The sequence below is a fragment of the Carcharodon carcharias genome (genome assembly GCF_017639515.1).
Source record: "Carcharodon carcharias isolate sCarCar2 chromosome 36 unlocalized genomic scaffold, sCarCar2.pri SUPER_36_unloc_20, whole genome shotgun sequence".
Taxonomy (NCBI): domain Eukaryota; kingdom Metazoa; phylum Chordata; class Chondrichthyes; order Lamniformes; family Lamnidae; genus Carcharodon; species Carcharodon carcharias.
The window spans coordinates 58,554-80,000 of record NW_024470738.1 but is presented as its reverse complement, the minus strand read 5'-3'; the positions used below and the strand labels follow the sequence as shown (position 1 = coordinate 80,000).

Sequence of the window (21,447 nt, the reverse complement as noted above, 5' to 3'; positions counted from 1 at the left end):
GACCTCTATCAGGTCCTCCAGCCTACACTTTGAGAGACAGCATCCCAGCCCGAGTCACTCAACACTGATCCTGATCAGCATACCCGGCCTCCGCCCCTGCCAATCCCCTCAAGTCCACACCCACCCCGCCCAAGCCCAGCATCAGGCCAAACACAACGATCCTCGACCAAGACCAGGTAATTCAGCACGGGCTGGAAATTCGCCCAGGGGAGCTGCACGCGCTCAGCCCGCCCTCACAGCGGCTGCCAACCGGAGGGGATTTAGCAAGCTGAAGAGGCACCGTACCCTAGCCTCCTCACAATGGCTGCCCACACGTGCTGGGGAAGAACCAGGGGTACAACACAGAGAGTGAGTGGGGGACTGTCTAACTGTCATATCCATTGTGAGTAACCTCTATTCTGACCTCACACTGCCCCAAGGCACAATATAAACACCAATACCTGCACATCTGGGCAAAAAACCCTTTTGTCCCGATTGAAGGGCAAATATTGGCTGCAGGACACCGGGGGGAGGGGGGTGTGGATTCTACACTCTTCACCCCCACCCCCCCCCAATGCCCCACTTTCTTCCAATACTGGATGTTATGTCTTTTACATCCACCTGAGAGGGCACACAGAACTCCAATTAATGTTTCATCTGAGAGATGGCACCTCAGTGCGGCACTCCCTCAGTACTGACCCTCCGACAGTGCGGCACTCCCTCAGTATTGACCCTCCGACAGTGCGGCGCTCCCTCAGTACTGAACCTCCGACAGTGCGGCGCTCCCTCAGTACTGACCCTCCGACAGTGCGGCACTCCCTCAGTACTGACCCTCCGACAGTGCGGCACTCCCTCAGTACTGACCCTCCGACAGTGCGGCACTCCCTCAGTACTGACCCTCTTAGTGCAACGCTCCTTCATAACTGACCCCTCCAACAGTGTGGCACTCCCACATCACTGACCCACTGACAGTGCAGCGTTCCCTCATCACTGGCCCTCCGACAGTGTGGCGCTCTCTCATCACTGACCCTCCGACAGTGCAGAACTCCCTCAGTACTGACCCTCCGACAGTGTAGCGATCCCTCAGCACTGACCCTGAGACAGTGCGGCACTCCCTCAGCACTGACCCTCCGACGGTGCAGCACTACCTCAGCACCGACCCTCCAATCGTACAGCTCTCTCTCAGTAGTGACCTTCCAACAGCGTGGTACCACCTCAGTACTGACCCTCTGACTGTGCAGTGTTCCCTCAGCACTGACCGTCCAATTGTACAGCACTCCCTCAGTACTGACCTTCCGACAGTGCGGCACTCAGTACTGACACTGGGAGTGTCGGCGGGATTTCATGCCAGAGTTCCTGGAGCAGGCCTTGAACCCACAGGATTAGGTCTGAGCTGAAGTTCTTCCAAATGACAGATACTAACCCTCTGCATTCACCGGCAAATCCTCCATCCCCCAGTTCCATACCTTACCCCTGGGGTATTGCCCCAAGGCTTGGAACAGCTGTCCAGCACATCTGAGCCAAGTGGCATGTTCAACTGCAGGAGGCATCATGATTTAAGTCCAGTTCTCCCCCTACATTCCCCGCCCCCAAACCTCACATGCGAAGTATCTGAGGCACAGTCACCCCAGCTGTTGCTCAGGTAGCATATTGAATAATGGGAGGCAGTGCAGACCTGGTTCCCCTTCACCCACACACCGCTGGAAATGGGCTCCCACATGTCCAAGAAAACAGCCCCTCCTGTAGATATAGGCAGGGCTATTGAACTGCATAGGGCATTACACCCAATCCACAGGGCGACTGTTACCAAGTGAAGCCTCCCAGTGACCTTCCCAGTGCTGGAGGAGAGCATCAGGTTGGGGTTGGGGGGGTGGTGGAATGACCGGACCTTGCGGAGGGCATCACTCCCAGTCCAGATGGCTAAGGTCCCTTGTGGGGCATCACACCCAGCCTGCCACCACTGAGCAAGGGTGGGCTACTGGACAGCGGAGGGCACCACGGCCAGTCCAGGTGGCTCTTGCACCAAGTGAGGCATCAGGGCCCAGCTGCCCAGGGCTGAGCGCCGGGCGGGCTATTGCAGCAGCTGGGGCATCACAGCCAGCTGCCTGGCAGGTGGGGCTGTTGGACTGTAGAGGGCATCACAGCCACTCCAGGCCGCTAATGAGCCACGTGGACCACCAATTCAGCGAGGGCTGTTCGACTGTGGAAGGCAGCAGAGGCAGCCCGGCCCTGGGTTGAGGGGGTGGGTGGGCTGTTGGATTGTGGAAGGCATCACAGGCAGCCAGGCCCTGGGTTGAGGGGATGGGCTGTTGGACTGTGGAAGGCATTACAGGCAGCCAGGGCCTGGGTTGAGGGGATGGGCTGTTGAACTGCGGAAGGCCTCAGCCCCCGGTGTGTGAGTGACGGTATTTGAAGCCCAATCCCCAGGTCTCTCTCTCTCACCCGGGATCCTGGATCACAAGCCGCCACGAGGCCTCAGGCTCCAGCGATAACTTCCGGGGTCAGCACCGGGGGGGGGGGGGGGGAGAGGCCACTTCCGGGGTCAGGACGGCCGGCGCTAATTGGCGGGAACGCGGGCGGCGAGCGGCGGGAGGCGGGACTTACACCCGGCGCGGGGCGGAAGCCCCGCCCCCTGGAGCGGAAGCCCCGCCCCCTGGAGAGCAGCTCCGGCCAATCAGAGCGCGGCCAGACCCAAGACTCAGACGGCAGCCCGAGCGTGAGAAACACCGACAGAGCAGCGCTCCCTCAGCACTGACACTCCGACAGTGCGGCGCTCCCTCAGCACTGACCCTCCGACAGTGCGGCGCTCCCTCAGCACTGACCCTCCGACAGTGCGGCGCTCCCTCAGCACTGACCCTCCGACAGTGCGGCGCTCCCTCAGTACTGACCCTCCGACAGTGCGGATCTCCCTCAGTACTGACCCTCCGACAGTGCGGCGCTCCCTCAGTACTGACCCTCCGACAGTGTGGCACTGCCTCAGTAGTGACCCTCCGACAGTGCGGCGCTCCCTCAGTAGTGACCCTCCGACAGTGCGGCGCTCCCTCAGTAGTGACCCTCCGACAGTGCGGCACTCCCTCAGTAGTGACCCTCCGACAGTGCGGCACTCCCTCAGTAGTGACCCTCCGACAGTGCGGCACTCCCTCAGTACTGACCCTCCGACAGTGCGGCACTCCCTCAGTACTGACCCTCCGACAGTGCGGCACTCCCTCAATACTGACCCTCCGACAGTGCGGCGCTCCCTCAGCACTGACCCTCCAACAGTGCAGCACTCCCTCACTACTGACCCTCCGACAGTGCTGCACTCCCTCAGTACTGACTCACTGACAGTGCGGCACTCCCTCAGTACTGACCCTCCGACAGTGCAGCGCTCCCTCAGCACTGACCCTCCGACAGTGCAGTGCTCCCTTGGTACTGACCCTCCGACAGTGCGGTGCTCCCTCGGTACTGGCCATTTTGCTGTGGATTTTCTGATGAGTTGATTTTGTCTCCTCTTTTCTCCCCTCAGTGTTCTCTCCGCCACTGATCGGACACAGGGATGCCAGTAGGTGAGACTCAGCCGCTACTCTTTGAGCAGCAGAAGCAGAGGGCTGTGGACATCGTGCGACTGCTTTCCAGCTATTCACACATCCTGGATACCTACGTGATAGTAAGTTGGCATCAGTTGTGGTGAGTAGTCGAAGGTCTCTTAGATTCCGTCGTTGGTCTCTTTGATGCTGCTTCTCTGAGTGGCTTAATGTTTGGAACAACGATCGCATTTACGTAGCGCCATCAGTGTAGTAAAATGCCACAAGGAGCTTCACAGAAGCATTATCAAAAATCTGACTCTAAGCCACGCAAGGAGATGTATAAGGAAAGGTGACCAACTGCATGGTGTTAAGGGAAGGAGAGGAAGAGGTTGAGGGAGAGAACTCCAGAGCTCAGGGCCCCCCAGGCAACTGAAGACACGGCCGCCAATGGTGGAGTGATGGGAATCGGGGGATGGGCAAGAGCCCGGAATTGGAGGAATGCAGAGATCTCGGAGGGTTGTAGGGGCTGGAGGAGGTTACAGAGATAGGGAGGGGTGTAAGGGCTGGAGGAGGTTACAGAGATAGGTGTGTGGGGGTTGGAGGAGGTTACAGAGATAGGGAGGGTTGTAGGAGCTGGAGGAGGTTACAGAGATAGGGAGGGCTGTAGGGGCAGGAGGAGGTTACAGAGATAGGGAGGGGTGTAGGGGCTGGAGGAGGTTACAGAGATAGGGGAGAGGTGTAGGGGCTGGAGGAGGTTACAGAGATAGGGGAGAGGTGTAGGGGCTGGAGGAGGTTACAGAGATAGGGAGGGGTGTATGGGCTGGAGGAGGTTACAGAGATAGGGAGGGGTGTAGGGGCTGGAGGAGGTTACAGAGATAGGGAGGGGTGTATGGGCTGGAGGAGGTTACAGAGATAGGGAGGGGTGTAGGGGCTGGAGGAGGTTACAGGGATAGGGAGGGGTGTAGGGGCTGGAGGAGGTTACAGAGATAGGGAGGGGTGTATGGGCTGGAGGAGGTTACAGAGATAGGGAGGGGTGTAGGGGCTGGAGGAGGTTACAGAGATAGGGGAGAGGTGTAGGGGCTGGAGGAGGTTACAGAGATAGGGGAGAGGTGTAGGGGCTGGAGGAGGTTACAGAGATAGGGAGGGGTGTATGGGCTGGAGGAGGTTACAGAGATAGGGAGGGGTGTAGGGGCTGGAGGAGGTTACAGAGATAGGGAGGGGTGTATGGGCTGGAGGAGGTTACAGAGATAGGGAGGGGTGTAGGGGCTGGAGGAGGTTACAGGGATAGGGAGGGGTGTAGGGGCTGGAGGAGGTTACAGAGATAGGGAGGGGTGTAGGGGCTGGAGGAGGTTACAGAGATAGGGAGGGGTGTAGGGGCTGGAGGAGGTTACAGAGATAGGGAGGGGTGTAGGGGCTGGAGGAGGTTACAGAGATAGGGAGGGGTGTAGGGGCTGGAGGAGGTTACAGGGATAGGGAGGGGTGTATGGGCTGGAGGAGGTTACAGAGATAGGGAGGGGTGTATGGGCTGGAGGAGGTTACAGAGATAGGGAGGGGTGTAGGGGCTGGAGGAGGTTACAGAGATAGGGAAGGGGGTGTATGGGCTGGAGGAGGTTACAGAGATAGGGAAGGGGGTGTATGGGCTGGAGGAGGTTACAGAGATAGGGAGGGGTGTATGGGCTGGAGGAGGTTACAGAGATAGGGAGGGGTGTAGGGGCTGGAGGAGGTTACAGAGATAGGGAAGGGGGTGTAGGGGCTGGAGGAGGTTACAGAGAAGGCGGGTGGGCGGAGTTAAGATACAGATCAGTCCCGCGATCCGGTTGAATGGTGGAACGGTCTCGAGGGGCTGAATGGCCTCCTCCCCTTTTGTGTGTAACACACTTTGGGGTATGGACCAAGAATGTTTCGTTGAAATGAAACAGAATGTTATTCTATCCTCTCTTCTCGCATCTGTTGCTGCATCGCAGCTAACTCTATTTCCAAATTGCTGCAAAGAGAGGCTTGCTGTCGAAGCTTTTCGTCTTGGACTCATCAGGACAGATGCAAGGATACCAAATTTCAAACAGCAACAATTTATACTGCATGAAAAAAATTGTTGGCAAGTTGGCCCTGATTGGTCAAAGCGTTGCCCCGGAAACTATATTACTCCTCCTCCTCATCCCGTCTCTTCCTCCCGTTCCGTTTCCTTAGGAATTTTTCAGTGAAAACCTATGGGAGAAGGTGCCACGTTCCTGGCGAGCGACACTATCCAACCTGACCACCCCACAGATGTCAACATTGCTGCTGGAACAAGGACCTTGCAAGGGGTAAGGAATAGTCTCAGACACGAAGCAAAAGACAACCATGACTTGCATTTATATAGCGCTTTTAACGTAGTAAAAATGTCATGAGGCGCTTCAGAAGAGCATAGTCAAAATCTGTTTGCTGCAGCGCGCTGTCTAAATAGACTGTGGACTGTTTGCTGCAGCGCGCTGCCTAAATAGACTCTGTGGACTGTTTGCTGCAGCGCGCTGCCTAAATAGACTCTGTGGGCTGTTTGCTGCAGCGCGCTGCCTAAGTAGACTCTGTGGACTGTTTGCTGCAGCGCGCTGCCTAAGTAGACTCTGTGGACTGTTTGCTGCAGCGTGCTGCCTAAATAGACTCTGTGGACTGTTTGCTGTAAATCCCAGCCTGACTCCAACATTGGCTGACACAGCAGTGGGCCCAAAGACCCTCTGCCTATTTATTCACCCAGATGGACAATATCAGACAGCTTGTTCTATCTATCTAAACTTATCCATTTTGGGACAATGGTCATGTCACCTTTGTGACCTGTACACCATGTGGAAGACAGTTTTGCAGGCTTATAAACATCCCACCTCAACTGAGTGAGTAAGCTAGTAACTGCGCATTATTCTTTACAGAAACCATCCCATTTTAGTGAAGGAGGTAAGGCCCACTCATCGCAAGTGCCTGTCGGAGTGGGAAAGTACCAAGGCAGGAAGCCGCTGACCTGTGTTTCTCACCGTGTGCTCTCTCTCTTCCCAGACGGGAGTCGGTGTGGCCACTCTCGCTGCTGGCGTACCGGGCGTCCGCACACGCGCTGGCTTTCTCCCGCCAGCCCCGGGGCGGCTCGCCCACTCCGCCGGGGGAGGGTGGCAGGCCGGAGGAATTCCGGGCCAACGGGAGCCAGAGCTCGAAGCTGAGCCACCACTTCCGGAGGCACGTCAAACCCAAGAAGCAGCACGAAATCCGGAGGCTGGGAGCGGTAAGGGAGGGGGAGGGGGTGCGGCTGGCAGTGTCAGTGCCGAGGGGGGGGGTGCCCCGTGTCAGCGGAAGGGAGCCGCGTGGTCGGGGGTGGGGGGGGGGCGTGCCTGTGTGAATAACCGGCGGTGCTCTTTATAGACTCTGTGGACTGTTTGCTGCAGCGCGCTGCCTAAATAGACCCTGTGGACTGTTTGCTGCAGCGTGCTGCCTAAATAGACTCTGTGGACTGTTTGCTGTAAATCCCAGCCTGACGCCAACATTAGCTGACAGTCGTGCCCATAGACCCTCTGCCAAGCATCCACACCATTGACCTGAAGAGCTCAACTAAGGCATTAGGCCGCTCCAGGACGTTCGTAAGAACCGGGAGCAAGAGGAGTCCATTCGGCCCCTCGAGCCTTCACCGCCATTCGTGGCTGATCTTCTAACTCACCTCCACTTTCCCAATGTGCCGTCCTGTGTGCCAGGAGCCAGCCTCGTTGGTTTGAACCGTGAACCATGTGAAAGGAACCCTTGCATTTCTATAGCGCCTTTCACAGTGCCCCCACTGCCCCGATGTCTTGGGGCGATTTACAGCCGGCGACGTACTCTTGGCAGTGTAGTTGGCCCCTGTTGCAGTGTAGGAAACGCGGCAGCCAATTTGTGCACAGCAAGATCCCACAAACGGCAGCGTGGTGATGACCCCGATGCTGTTCATTTTCAGTGACGTTGGTTGAGGGATAAATATTGGCACCGGGGAGAACTCTCTCCCACCCCCCCACCTCCCCCCGCCTTCCCCTGCCACCCCACCCAGGCTGTGGGAATCCTTTACATCCACCCGAGAGGGCCCTTGGGGCCTGAATCCTACGTCTCATCCTGAAAGACAGCACCTCGGGCAGTGCAGCACTCCCTCACAGCTGGCACAGGTAGTGTTGGCCTGGATGACGTGGCTCTCTTTGGATTGGGACCTGATCCAGTGACCTCCTGCCTCGAAACAGTGGACCACCGGTGTGCCCCCAGCTGGAGTACTGTGTCCAGTCCTGGGCCCCACACTTCAGGAAGGAGGTCGAGGCCTTGGATAGGGTGCAGAGGGAGATTTACCCCGCATGGGACCTGGGATGAGGGACTTCAGTCCATGTGGGAGAGTCCGGGAGAAGCTGGGATTGTTCTCCGCTCCAAGGAGAAGGTTAAGGGGGAGATTGAATCGAGGCGTTCGGAATCAGGAAGGGGGTTTGGACAGTAAATGAGGAGAAACTGTTTCCACTGGGCAGGAGGGTCGGTAACCAGAGGGGACACAGATTGAAGAGAGATGTACGTTTGAAATATAGTTTGATGATGTAGTGAGGTGGAAGATTTGTGTTATTATGGGGTTGGCTGACAGATGTACAGACTGTTACTGGACTAACTGGTGGATGGACAATAGACTGTGAATTGTGAGACGAACAGCGAGTTATTAAAATGTCTCTTTCTGTTCTCCGGCAGATGGTTAAGAAGCTGTGTGAGGCCACCGGCTGTGAGCATGTGGTGGATATTGGATCGGGACAGGTACAGTAACACACACACAAACGGACCTCATGCGCTCAGGGATTGACCCCTGTGTCAGAGACTTGATCCTGAAATGAGCTTCCGGCCTCTTGTCCGCACCACCGCCGAGACCGCCTGTTTTTCACCTCTGTAACGTTGCCCGACTTCATCCGTCTCAGCCCAGCTGCTTCGGAAACCTTCCCGAGGTTTCCCTTTGTTACCTGCAGACTCGACCATGCCGACGCTCTCCCAGCTGGTTCTCCCACATCCCACCCTCCGTAAACGCGAGGTCACCCAAAACCCTCGTGCGTCACAGACTTTTAGAAAGATGTTTTCCCAGAATTGTCTGTGAACAGTGTGCGCGTGAGGGTGTATTTTCTCACCCGTGGAGTGAAAGGTTCAGTTTAAAGATAACCCAGCAGAAAGCCTTTGTAACTTGTAAACTAACCTTTACTTCTTTTTTACTCTATTGCTGTGGAAGTTATTTGCGGGCACACGCTCGCTCACTCAGGGGCACACGCTCACCTCACACGGGCCCATGCACGCTCACACACAACGGTTAGTTCCAAATGAGGATAAAACAGTACTCATAAACCTAATTCTAAATCGGTCCATGTTCCCTGCAAGCCCTGAGCTGTGTTTAGAAGTTGAGGTGTTGAGCTGTGTGAAGTGAAGGCCGAGGTTGCAGAGTTGAGTGCGCAGCTGCGATGGCTTCCACTGTCGAATTGCCAAAGTCGCTTTACCGGGAGGGCTTAGGCGGAATCCGGCTTACAGGGAGGGGGGAAGGTTCCTTGCTTCTGGTTCTGTCTGTCTCTCTCGCCCTGGGTTGGAGATCCTTAAGATGGATCTCCTCAGGAGCTAAGAGGAATGCGATTGAAATCCACACTTCTGTCTGGGGGGGGGTCTGCAGCCATTTTGAGAACAGTCTTTAAACTCAGCCCAAGGGGTTTTTTATTTTGAATAGGCGACCTTCAGAACAGATTTCCTAAAAATGTAAGATATCACAACTACGCACCATAACCCCGTGTCTCGTTCCCTTATCACTCCCTGACCTGCTTGGCTCCCGGTCAAGCAACATCTTGATTTTAAAATTCCCGCCCTTGCTTTCCAATCCCTCCATGGCCCCTTCACCCCTCCTCTACCTGTGTAACCCCCACCAGCCTCCGAGATCTCTGTGGGCCTCTGATTCCGACGGTCTGTGTCACGGGGGAGGCGGTGGCTACTCTTGTTGTCGCTGGACTAGTAATCCAGAGACCCGGGATAATGCCCTGGGGCCCCGGGTTCGTATCCCACCGCCAGCAGATGGTGGAATTTGAATTGAATGGAATTAATGATGAATGTTGTCGATTGTCGTAAAAGCCCCATCTGGCTCACTAATGCCCTCCAGGGAAGGGAAAGGGAGTCTGCCCTCCTTAACCCGGTCTGGCCCACACGTGCCTCGAGATCCACAAGAATGTGGTTGATTCTTAAATGCCCCCTGAACAAGGGCAATTAGGGATGGGCAAGAAATGCTGCTGGCCTAGTCAGCAATGCCCACATCCTGTGCCTGAATTTTTTTAAATAAGGTCCCAATTGCAATTGCTTCAAGCCCCTCTCTTAAAGACACCTCTTAAAACTCTTTAACGTCTCTTAGTGATCTCCCACGAACTCTGCATCAAACTTTGTTTCATAACTCTCCTGTGAAGATCCTTGGGACGTTTCATTACATTTAATGAACCATACAAATATAAATATATATTATATATGTACAAATACATATCATACATATAAATGTATAGTTAAGCTGTCACATCAGCATTTTTCTATGTAAATTGTCACAGCCTAGAAATGGCAGGCATTGGCCACTAATTGCTAAGGTGGGCATGCTTAGTGGGGTGGGCTGTCAGGTCTCAGCTCCTGTGTGACAGAGGGGGAACATGCGAAACGAGAACAAGGGGGAGGCCATTCGGCCCCTCGAAGCCTGCTCTGCCGTTCCATGACATCGTGGGTGACCTTCTGGCTCAGCTCCGCTTCCTCGCCCTATCCCTCAGGGCCCGAAAATCTCTCCATCCCGGTCTTGAATCTACTCAACGACCTGAGCATCCGCGGGTCTCTGGGGGGGGGGGGTTTGGGTAGAGAATTCCAAGGATCCACCACCCTCCTCAGCGAAGAGATCCCCCCTCATTTGAAACTGGAACGGCCGACCCCTTAACCTGAGACTGTGACCCAGGGTTCCAGATTCTCCAGCCAGATGTTTGGTTGAGTGGGGGTGAGAACAGTCTCACAGCGTCAACCCTGTCAAACCCCCTCGGAATTTTTAAGTGGAAAAATCAGCCTGGGTTTCCATTCCCAGCCCCTACCCTGTGAGGTCATCCCGAGTCGAATAGCCAGCCATCAATCACTGTCTGAGCTCACACCCAAGAGGAGAGGCAGCGAAGGTGCAGCACTCGGTCTGAGTCATCACACTCATCCTTGTGTTTCTCCCCCACCCCCCCCTTCCAGGGCCACCTCTCTCGCTACCTTGCCTTCGGACACGGGCTGCGTCTCACTGGGGTGGAGGCTGGAGAGGAGCTGGTGACCATGGCCAGGCGGTTTGACAAAGACCTGCTGCTGAGCCTGAAGAAAGAAGCGGCGAGGAAATCACAGGTTGGGAAAAGTCTGCATTTTGTGCATGGTGCCAGGAAATGAAGGGGGTGGGGGGTTGGGGAGGAGTGGGGGGTTAGTGGCGTGGCAGTGAGGGGGGTGGGGGAGGGAGTGGCAGTGAGTGGGGGCGGGGGAGGGAGTGGCAGTGAGTGGGGGCGGGGGAGGGAGTGGCAGTGAGTGGGGGCGGGGGAGGGAGTGGCAGTGAGTGGGGGCGGGGGAGGGAGTGGCTGTGAGTGGGGGCGGGGGAGGGAGTGGCAGTGAGTGGGGTAGGGGAGGGAGATGGGGAGGGAGTGGCAGTGAGTGGGGTAGGGGAGGGAGATGGGGAGGGAGTGGCAGTGAGTGGGGGCGGGGAGGGAGATGGGGAGGGAGTGGCAGTGAGTGGGGGCGGGGGAGGGAGTGGCAGTGAGTGGGGGCGGGGGAGGGAGTGGCAGTGAGTGGGGGCGGGGGAGGGAGTGGCAGTGAGTGGGGGCGGGGGAGGGAGTGGCAGTGAGTGGGGGCGGGGGAGGGAGTGGCAGTGAGTGGGGGCGGGGGAGGGAGTGGCAGTGAGTGGGGGCGGGGGAGGGAGTGGCAGTGAGTGGGGGCGGGGGAGGGAGTGGCAGTGAGTGGGGGCGGGGGAGGGAGTGGCAGTGAGTGGGGGCGGGGGAGGGAGTGGCAGTGAGTGGGGGCGGGGGAGGGAGTGGCAGTGAGTGGGGGCGGGGGAGGGAGTGGCAGTGAGTGGGGGGCGGGGAGGGAGTGGCAGTGAGTGGGGGGCGGGGGAGGGAGTGGCAGTGAGTGGGGGGCGGGGGAGGGAGTGGCAGTGAGTGGGGGGCGGGGGAGGGAGTGGCAGTGAGTGGGGGCGGGGGAGGGAGTGGCAGTGAGTGGGGGGCGGGGGAGGGAGTGGCAGTGAGTGGGGGGCGGGGGAGGGAGTGGCAGTGAGTGGGGGCGGGGGAGGGAGTGGCAGTGAGTGGGGGGCGGGGGAGGGAGTGGCAGTCAGTGGGGGGCGGGGGAGGGAGTGGCAGTGAGTGGGGGGCGGGGGAGGGAGTGGCAGTGAGTGGGGGGCGGGGGAGGGAGTGGCAGTGAGTGGGGGCGGGGGAGGGAGTGGCAGTCAGTGGGGGCGGGGGAGGGAGTGGCAGTGAGTGGGGGGCGGGGGAGGGAGTGGCAGTAAGTGGGGGGCGGGGGAGGGAGTGGCAGTGAGTGGGGGGCGGGGGAGGGAGTGGCAGTGAGTGGGGGGCGGGGGAGGGAGTGGCAGTGAGTGGGGGGCGGGGGAGGGAGTGGCAGTGAGTGGGGGCGGGGGAGGGAGTGGCAGTGAGTGGGGGCGGGGGAGGGAGATGGGGAGGGAGTGGCAGTGAGGGGGGGGCGGGGGAGGGAGATGGGGAGGGAGTGGCAGTGAGGGGGGGCGGGGGAGGGAGATGGGGAGGGAGTGGCAGTGAGGGGGGGCGGGGGAGGGAGTGGCAGTGAGTGGGGGCGGGGGAGGGAGTGGCAGCGAGTGGGGGCGGGGGAGGGAGTGGCAGCGAGGGGGCGGGGGGGAGGGGGTCAGTCTCGCCCAGTGGTCCAAACAGTGCAGATGGAAAAGGGTTAATCAAATGAGCAGCAACAAAGGCCGGGCGGCGTCTCCCTCCCGGGCCAGACGGGGGCCGGGCGGCGTCTCCCTCCCTCCCTCCCGGGCCAGACGGGGTCCGGGCGGCGTCTCCCTCCCTCCCTCCCGGGCCAGACGGGGTCCGGGCGGCGTCTCCCTCCCTCCCTCCCGGGCCAGACGGGGTCCGGGCGGCGTCTCCCTCCCTCCCTCCCGGGCCAGACGGGGTCCGGGCGGCGTCTCCCTCCCTCCCTCCCGGGCCAGACGGGGTCCGGGCGGCGTCTCCCTCCCTCCCTCCCGGGCCAGACGGGGTCCGGGCGGCGTCTCCCTCCCTCCCTCCCGGGCCAGACGGGGTCCGGGCGGCGTCTCCCTCCCTCCCTCCCGGGCCAGACGGGGTCCGGGCGGCGTCTCCCTCCCTCCCTCCCGGGCCAGACGGGGTCCGGGCGGCGTCTCCCTCCCTCCCTCCCGGGCCAGACGGGGGCCGGGCGGCGTCTCCCTCCCTCCCTCCCTCCCGGGCCAGACGGGGGCCGGGCGGCGTCTCCCTCCCTCCCTCCCTCCCGGGCCAGACGGGGGCCGGGCGGCGTCTCCCTCCCTCCCTCCCGGGCCAGACGGGGGCCGGGCGGCGTCTCCCTCCCTCCCTCCCTCCCGGGCCAGACGGGGGCCGGGCGGCGTCTCCCTCCCTCCCTCCCTCCCGGGCCAGACGGGGGCCGGGCGGCGTCTCCCTCCCTCCCGGGCCAGACGGGGGCCGGGTGGCGTCTCCCTCCCACCCGGGCCAGACGGGGGCCGGGCGGCGTCTCCCTCCCTCCCTCCCTCCCTCCCGGGCCAGACGGGGGCCGGGCGGCGTCTCCCTCCCTCCCGGGCCAGACGGGGGCCGGGCGGCGTCTCCCTCCCTCCCTCCCTCCCGGGCCAGACGGGGGCCGGGCGGCGTCTCCCTCCCTCCCTCCCGGGCCAGACGGGGGCCGGGCGGCGTCTCCCTCCCTCCCTCCCGGGCCAGACGGGGGCCGGGCGGCGTCTCCCTCCCTCCCTCCCGGGCTAGACGGGGGCCGGGCGGCGTCTCCCTCCCTCCCTCCCGGGCCAGACGGGGTCCGGGCGGCGTCTCCCTCCCTCCCTCCCGGGCCAGACGGGGTCCGGGCGGCGTCTCCCTCCCTCCCTCCCGGGCCAGACGGGGTCCGGGCGGCGTCTCCCTCCCTCCCTCCCGGGCCAGACGGGGTCCGGGCGGCGTCTCCCTCCCTCCCTCCCGGGCCAGACGGGGTCCGGGCGGCGTCTCCCTCCCTCCCTCCCGGGCCAGACGGGGTCCGGGCGGCGTCTCCCTCCCTCCCTCCCGGGCCAGACGGGGGCCGGGCGGCGTCTCCCTCCCTCCCTCCCAGGCCAGACGGGGGCCGGGCGGCGTCTCCCTCCCTCCCGGGCCAGACGGGGTCCGGGCGGCGTCTCCCTCCCTCCCTCCCGGGCCAGACGGGGTCCGGGCGGCGTCTCCCTCCCTCCCTCCCGGGCCAGACGGGGTCCGGGCGGCGTCTCCCTCCCTCCCTCCCGGGCCAGACGGGGTCCGGGCGGCGTCTCCCTCCCTCCCTCCCGGGCCAGACGGGGTCCGGGCGGCGTCTCCCTCCCTCCCTCCCGGGCCAGACGGGGTCCGGGCGGCGTCTCCCTCCCTCCCTCCCGGGCCAGACGGGGTCCGGGCGGCGTCTCCCTCCCTCCCTCCCTCCCGGGCCAGACGGGGGTCCGGGCGGCGTCTCCCTCCCTCCCTCCCGGGCCAGACGGGGGCCGGGCGGCGTCTCCCTCCCTCCCTCCCGGGCCAGACGGGGTCCGGGCGGCGTCTCCCTCCCTCCCTCCCGGGTCAGACGGGGTCCGGGCGGCGTCTCCCTCCCTCCCTCCCGGGCCAGACGGGGTCCGGGCGGCGTCTCCCTCCCTCCCTCCCGGGCCAGACGGGGGCCGGGCGGCGTCTCCCTCCCTCCCTCCCGGGCCAGACGGGGTCCGGGCGGCGTCTCCCTCCCTCCCTCCCGGGCCAGACGGGGTCCGGGCGGCGTCTCCCTCCCTCCCTCCCGGGCCAGACGGGGGCCGGGCGGCGTCTCCCTCCCTCCGTCCCAGGCCAGACGGGGTCCGGGCGGCGTCTCCCTCCCTCCCTCCCGGGCCAGACGGGGTCCGGGCGGCGTCTCCCTCCCTCCCTCCCGGGCCAGACGGGGTCCGGGCGGCGTCTCCCTCCCTCCCTCCCGGGCCAGACGGGGTCCGGGCGGCGTATCCCTCCCTCCCTCCCGGGCCAGACGGGGTCCGGGCGGCGTCTCCCTCCCTCCCTCCCGGGCCAGACGGGGTCCGGGCGGCGTCTCCCTCCCTCCCTCCCGGGCCAGACGGGGTCCGGGCGGCGTCTCCCTCCCTCCCTCCCTCCCGGGCCAGACGGGGTCCGGGCGGCGTCTCCCTCCCTCCCTCCCGGGCCAGACGGGGGCCGGGCGGCGTCTCCCTCCCTCCCTCCCGGGCCAGACGGGGTCCGGGCGGCGTCTCCCTCCCTCCCTCCCGGGTCAGACGGGGTCCGGGCGGCGTCTCCCTCCCTCCCTCCCGGGCCAGACGGGGTCCGGGCGGCGTCTCCCTCCCTCCCTCCCGGGCCAGACGGGGGCCGGGCGGCGTCTCCCTCCCTCCCTCCCGGGCCAGACGGGGTCCGGGCGGCGTCTCCCTCCCTCCCTCCCGGGCCAGACGGGGTCCGGGCGGCGTCTCCCTCCCTCCCTCCCGGGCCAGACGGGGTCCGGGCGGCGTCTCCCTCCCTCCCTCCCTCCCGGGCCAGACGGGGTCCGGGCGGCGTCTCCCTCCCTCCCTCCCGGGCCAGACGGGGGCCGGGCGGCGTCTCCCTCCCTCCCTCCCGGGCCAGACGGGGGCCGGGCGGCGTCTCCCTCCCTCCCTCCCGGGCCAGACGGGGTCCGGGCGGCGTCTCCCTCCCTCCCTCCCTCCCGGGCCAGACGGGGGCCGGGCGGCGTCTCCCTCCCTCCCTCCCGGGCCAGACGGGGGCCGGGCGGCGTCTCCCTCCCTCCCTCCCGGGCCAGACGGGGGCCGGGCGGCGTCTCCCTCCCAGGCTGCCATAGTACTGTATCCCATCTAAAGGGTCTGTTAGGGGTGGGCTGGGCAGGACTTGGGCTATGGGATTGGGTGGGGTGGGGGGGAGCGGGGGGATGGGGTGGGGGGTGGGGTGGGGTGGGGGGATGGGGGGTGGGGTGGGGTGGGGGGAGCGGGGGGGTGGGGTGGGGGGAGCGGGGGGGGATGGGGTGGGGTGGGGGGAGCGGGGGGGGGATGGGGTGGGGTGGGGGGAGCGGGGGGGTGGGGTGGGGGGAGCGGGGGGGGATGGGGTGGGTTGGGGGGGTAGTGGGGGGGGGGGTGGGGGGATTGGACGGGGAGGGGGGGGGGTGTTTCCGCTTGTCGCGCGTATCAGTAACTGGCAGGAACCTAACCAATTCCTCTGTGTGCAGAGCGACAAGAGGAGCCGAGAGATCCTGGGCATGGAGCCCGACCGCATCCCACTTCCCCACCACCTGCTGGGGTGGGTGGACCCCAGGGCACCGTGGGAGGACTTCCTTCAGCTGCTGGAGTCGGAGGGCAGCCCCGAGGGGGAGGGGTGGAGGGCGGGACGCCCCTTCGTGCTGACAGGGCTCCACACCTGCGGGGACCTGGGCCCCGCCGCCCTCCGTCACTTTGCTCGTTGCCCCAGCGCGCTGGGGATCACCGCCGTCTCCTGCTGCTACATGAAGACCACCACCGCGGGCGAGCCGGCATCTCCACCCGGGGGTGGGGCCTCCGAGGCCGGGTACCCCATGAGCGCCTGGATCCGGGGGCTCCCGGCACACAGGCTGCCCTACAAACTCCGCGAGCTGGCCTGCCACGCCCTCGAGGACTACGCCGCCCGGCTGAGGGAGGAGGGCGCAGGGCTACGGGTGCACTGCTACCGGGCGGTGCTGGAGACCATCATCAGGCAGCTCCAGCCCTCGCTCAGAAGGCCGGGGGTCCAGACCTCCAGGAAGACCCACCTGCTCCCCTTCGAAGAGTAAGGAACCTCTTTTTGCGAGCAACTCACCCCATCCGCGTCGCAGAGATCTCGGAGGGGGTGTAGGGGCTGGAGGAGGTTACAGAGGTAGTGAGGGGTGTAGGGGCTGGAGGAGGTTACAGGGATAGGGAGGGGTGTAGGGGCTGGAGGAGGTTACAGAGATGGGAGGGGTGTAGGGGCTGGAGGAGGTTATAGAGATAGGGAGGGGTGTAGGAGCTGGAGGAGGTTACAGAGATAGGGAGGGGTGTAGGGGCTGGAGGAGGTAACAGAGATAGGGAGGGGTGTAGGGGCTGGAGGAGGTTATAGAGATAGGGGCTGGAGAAGGTTACAGAGATAGGTAGGGTCTGGAGGAGGTAACAGAGATAGGGAGGGGTGTAGGGGCTGGAGCAGGTTACAGAGATAGGGAGGGGTGTAGGGGCTGGAGGAGATTACAGAGATAGGGAGGGGTGTAGGGGCTGGAGGAGGTTACAGAGATAGGGAGGGCTGTAGGGGCTGGAGGAGGTTACAGAGAGAGGGAGGGGTGTAGGAGGTTACAGAGAGAGGGAGGGGTGTAGGGGCTGGAGGAGGTTACAGAGATAGGTAGGGGCTGGAGGAGGTTACAGAGATAGGTAGGGGCTGGAGGAGGTTACAGAGATAGGGAGGGGCTGGAGGAGGTTACAGAGATAGGGAGGGATGTAGTGGCTGGAGGAGGTTACAGAGATAGGGAGGGGTGTAGGGGCTGGAGGAGGTTACAGAGATAGGGAGGGGTGTAGGGGCTGGAGGAGGTTACAGAGATAGGGAGGGGTTAGGGGCTGGAGGAGGTTACAGAGATAGGGAGGGGTGTAGGGGCTGGAGGAGGTTACAGAGATAGGGAGGGGTGTAGGGGCCGGAGGAGGTTACAGAGATAGGGAGGGGTGTAGGGGCTGGAGGAGGTTACAGAGATAGGGAGGGGTGTAGGGGCTGGTGGAGGTTACAGAGATAGGGAGGGGGAAGGGTCCATGGAGGGATTTGAAAACAGCAAGTATTTTGAAACAGGCGTTGTCAGATCATGAGTCCGTGTAGATCAGCGAGTACAGGGGGAGATGGGGGAACAGGATCTCTGTACGATACAAAAGTACTTACAACCTGTTCTGTTAGATATTTGGGAATTACCTTTCACTTCAATGCAGGTTTAAGGAACAGGAAATACATGGACATCTGATTAAAACCTTGTGGGAAGAATTCTCTGTTACTGCAAGAGAATCTAACCATCTCCCCTTGACATTTAATGGCATTACCTTCACTGAATCCCCCACTATCAACATCCTGGGCGTTACCATTGACCAGAAACTGAATTGGGATCAGCCATATAAATACAGTGGCTACAAGAGCAGGTCAGAGGCTGGGAATCCTGCAGAGAGTAACTCACCTCCTGACTCCCCAAAGCCTGTCCACCATCTACAAGACACAAGTCAGGAGTGTGATGGAATACTCTCCACTTGCCTGGATGAGTGCAGCTCCCACAACACTCAAGAAGCTCAACACCATCCAGGACAAAGCAGCCCCGCTTGATTGGCAACCCATCCACAAACATTCACTCCCTCCACCACCGACGCACAGTAGCAGCAGTGTGTGTACCATCTACAAGATGCACTGCAGCAACTCACCAAGGCTCCTTCAACAGCACCTTCCAAACCCGCGACCGCTACCACCTAGAAGGACAAGGACAGCAGACACATGGGGAACACCACCACCTGGAAGTTCCCCTCCGAGCCGCTCACCATCCCGACTTGGAAATACATCGGCCGTTCCTTCACTGTCGCTGGGTCCAAATCCTGGAACTCCCTCCCTAACAGCACGGTGGGTGTACCTACACCACAGGGACTGCAGCGGCTCAAGGAGATCCCCTCTTAGAGGAGTTTTGCTCGGTGCTGCTGGGGGTGAGGCAGTTGGTAAAATCGAATATCGATCCGCTCTAGCAGAGCTCCATCGTCCATCCTTAACCTGGGCTGAATCAGAGGGTAGGACAGCAGTTACAAGTGCTTTCGGATGTCGCTGGAAGGGAAAGTGGGGCAGCGACCGGCGGGGGGGTGCTAGGGAATCTCTTTCTCTTGGAGTCAAGCCTGCCTGTTGAGGACAGGCTGGGATTCTCACCCCCCCGCCACCCCCCCCCCCCCCCCCCCCCCCCCCTCCCCTCCCCCAACCAACCAAGGGGCAGCAGCAGCCTCAGGGAGACAGCAAATCTGAGAGTGTACAGGTTAAATCACCTCCCCATTCCTCCCCCCCCCACCTCCTCCGTCACAACTGATTCTGACTTTCTCTCCTCAGCTATGCCCGTGCTGCTCTGCAGAAGCTGGGTCTGGACGCTGGAGTCCAGTGGGATGCCAGTCTGGTGCAGTCGCTGCTGGCGCAAGAGAGGATGGTGGTGGCCTACTTCTGCCTGAACCTGCTGCTGGCCCCGGTGATCGAGACCCTCATCCTCCTGGACCGGGTCCTCTACTTGAAGGAGCAAAGTAAGGAGCAAAGGGAGATTGGGGGGATGGGGGAGTGGAGGATGTGGGGATGCGTAGTGGGTGGGGGGTCAATCGGGGGGAGGTGGGTGGCACACAGGTAGATCAGCTCTGCTCTCTGCCTGAGGGGGTGAACTAATAGCCACCATCAAAGTTAAGGTTCGAGGGACTGAATGGCCTCCTCCTGTCCCTGTGTAACAGGCTCGACGGCTGAATGGCCTCCTCCTGTCCCTGTGTAACAGGCTCGAGGGGGCTGAATGGGCTCTTCCTGTTCCTCTGTAACAGGCTCGAGGGCTGAATGGCCTCCTCCTATCCCTGTGTAACAGGCTCAAGGGGATGAATGGCCTCCTTCTGTTCCTGTGTAACAGACTCGAGGGGGTGGAATGGGCTTTTCCTGTTCCTCTGTAACAGGCTCGCAGGCCGAATGGGCTCCTCCTGTCCCTGTGTTACAGGCTCGAGGGCCGAATGGCCTCCTCCTTTCCCTGTGTAACAGGCTCAAGGAGGGACTGAATGGGCTCTTCCTATTCCTGTGTAAGGGGCTTGAGGAGGCCATTCAGCCCCTCAAGCTTGTTCCTCTATTCAATCAGATCTCGGCAGATGTGCATCTTAACTCCAGGTCCCCTCCTTGGTTCTGTAACCCTTCATCCCCATAACCAGCAAAGTCCTATCCATCTCCATCTTGCCATTTCCAGTTGAGCCTAGCAGCACCCCCAACTTCAACAGCGTCATTGTGGGGAGAGAGTTCGATTTCCTCCCCCCTCTGCATGTTGCTTCCTGACATCACCCCTGAATGGCCCGGCTCTCATTTTAAGATTTTGTCCCTTGTCCAGGACTACCCCCCCACCCCACTCCCTCAACCAGAGGGTCTGGTTCCTCTCTCTCCCCCACAGCTCCGTTGAATCTGTTAATCGTGTGCCTTTTGATTCTCGTTGCAGGCTATCAGTGCGAGTTGATCCCACTGTTCGACCCCACGTTCTCCCCCAGGAACTTTGTGCTGGTGGCGGCAAAGGTGGGGGTTCGAGTCAGCGACCTCCTCTGCCCGGAAGAGGGCCGTGAGGTTTGATCCCCCCCCAACCCCGGGGGGGGCGGGGGGTGCGAAGACACCCACCCCTGTGACGGACAAGCTCCCATCTCGGTCGGCCGCCGACGAGAACGATCCCGCACCCTGAAACTTCAACCGATCTGTAATCCTCGCTGCCTGGCTGTGGATGGTTTCTGTGGATCTGCTCTCTCTCTCTCCCCCTCTCTCTCTCTCTGTCTGTCTGCAAAAACAAAAAATCTACAGAGAAATCGGTGAGCAGCTTTCTTCGATGGGTGAGCTGTTTAGATTCGGGTTACGGTCGACACTCCTGCCTCCAGAGCTCGGAGTTAGTTTGAGGTGTGTGTGTGTGTGTGTGTGTGTGTGCACGCGTGTGCCTGTCTACAGAGTGCAGGCATGAACTCGATGGGCTGAATGGCCTCCTTCTGTATGCCATAATGACTATAATTTTACAGAGAGAGAGAGAGAAGTGGGAACATTACCTGTTGAGAGACTCCAAGCTTGTGAGGCAAACAAAGGGATTTGAGATTCCAGTTACTGTGGTTGTCCGTCAGTCTCGGGAGAGGCTGGACCATGCCCGGGGTGTATGTACCTCACTTCTGGATTGAACTCCGTCTGGTGTGAGTGCAGAGGCTGATTTGTGAGTACCACAGCGGGCACAGATCAACAGTGCTGTCCCGAGGTTGACTCTGATCTTTCACTGGCCTTTCTTTTCTTCCTTTCCACCCCCCACCCCATCCCCCACCCCAATCTCCGGACGTTCCCCCTGCCTTTTCCACTCTGTTCCCCCATCTCCGAACGTTCCCCCTGCCTTTTCCACACTGTTTTCCCCCCCCCAACTCCGGACGTTCCCCCTGCCTTTTCCACTCTGTTCCCCCATCTCCGGACGTTCCCCCTGCCTTTTCCACACCATTCCACCCCCCCCCCCCCCAAATCTCCGGACATTCCTCCTACCTTTTCCACACTGTTCCCCCTCCATCTACGGATGTTCCCCCTGCCTTTTCCACGCCGTTCCCCCCCCACTTCCATCTCCGGACTTTCCTCCTGCCTTTTCCACACTGTTCCCCCTCCATCTCCGGACGTTCCCCCTGCCTTTTCCACTCTTTTCACCGCCCCCCCACCCCCCACCCCGCCGCCATCTCCCCCATCTCCAGACACTCTGGTCAGCAGCGCAAAGTCTCACTCGCATTGGAGAGGGTGGGGTGCAGGGCAGGGGCTGACCGGTTGGTCTCGTGCCCATAGCCAGCTCTCACAGAGAGGTCTTTGGGGATGCGGCCAGACCCATTCCGCTCGCTGCACAGCTCACTAAAGACTGGTGAGCTGGTGTATGGAGCATGCTCCGAAGGCTCATCTGAGTGGGACTTGACTAGCGTTAAGACGGCCAGACTGATGATCCAGCGACGCAAGTTTACATCCCACCACAGCTGCTGGGAGAATTTAAATTCAATTAATAAAATAAGTCTAGAATGAAAAGCGAGTCTCAGTGATGGTGACCATGAAACTATCATCGATTGTTGTAAAAA

The 21,447-nt window shown here is 61.4% G+C and overlaps 1 protein-coding gene across 3 annotated transcripts; it reads left to right on the top strand.

The window, feature by feature from the left end:
• Positions 1 to 2,291: 2,291 nt before the first annotated feature.
• Positions 2,292 to 21,354, top strand: mettl25b (methyltransferase like 25B). Of its 3 annotated transcripts, none has more exons than XM_041181774.1 (9): positions 2,292 to 2,479; positions 3,485 to 3,625; positions 5,673 to 5,788; positions 6,510 to 6,729; positions 8,187 to 8,249; positions 10,710 to 10,853; positions 15,846 to 16,417; positions 18,704 to 18,888; positions 19,821 to 21,354. In XM_041181774.1, exons 2-9 carry the CDS (start codon positions 3,515 to 3,517, stop codon positions 19,946 to 19,948), a joined length of 1,539 nt encoding a protein of 512 aa, XP_041037708.1. In that variant the 5' UTR covers positions 2,292 to 2,479; positions 3,485 to 3,514; the 3' UTR covers positions 19,949 to 21,354. The 3 variants fall into 3 exon arrangements, with proteins under 3 accessions (XP_041037708.1, XP_041037709.1, XP_041037710.1); XM_041181775.1 differs by lacking the exon at positions 2,292 to 2,479 and adding an exon at positions 2,640 to 2,695; XM_041181776.1 differs by lacking the exon at positions 2,292 to 2,479 and having other exon boundaries at positions 3,521 to 3,645.
• The last annotated feature ends 93 nt before the right edge of the window (positions 21,355 to 21,447 follow it).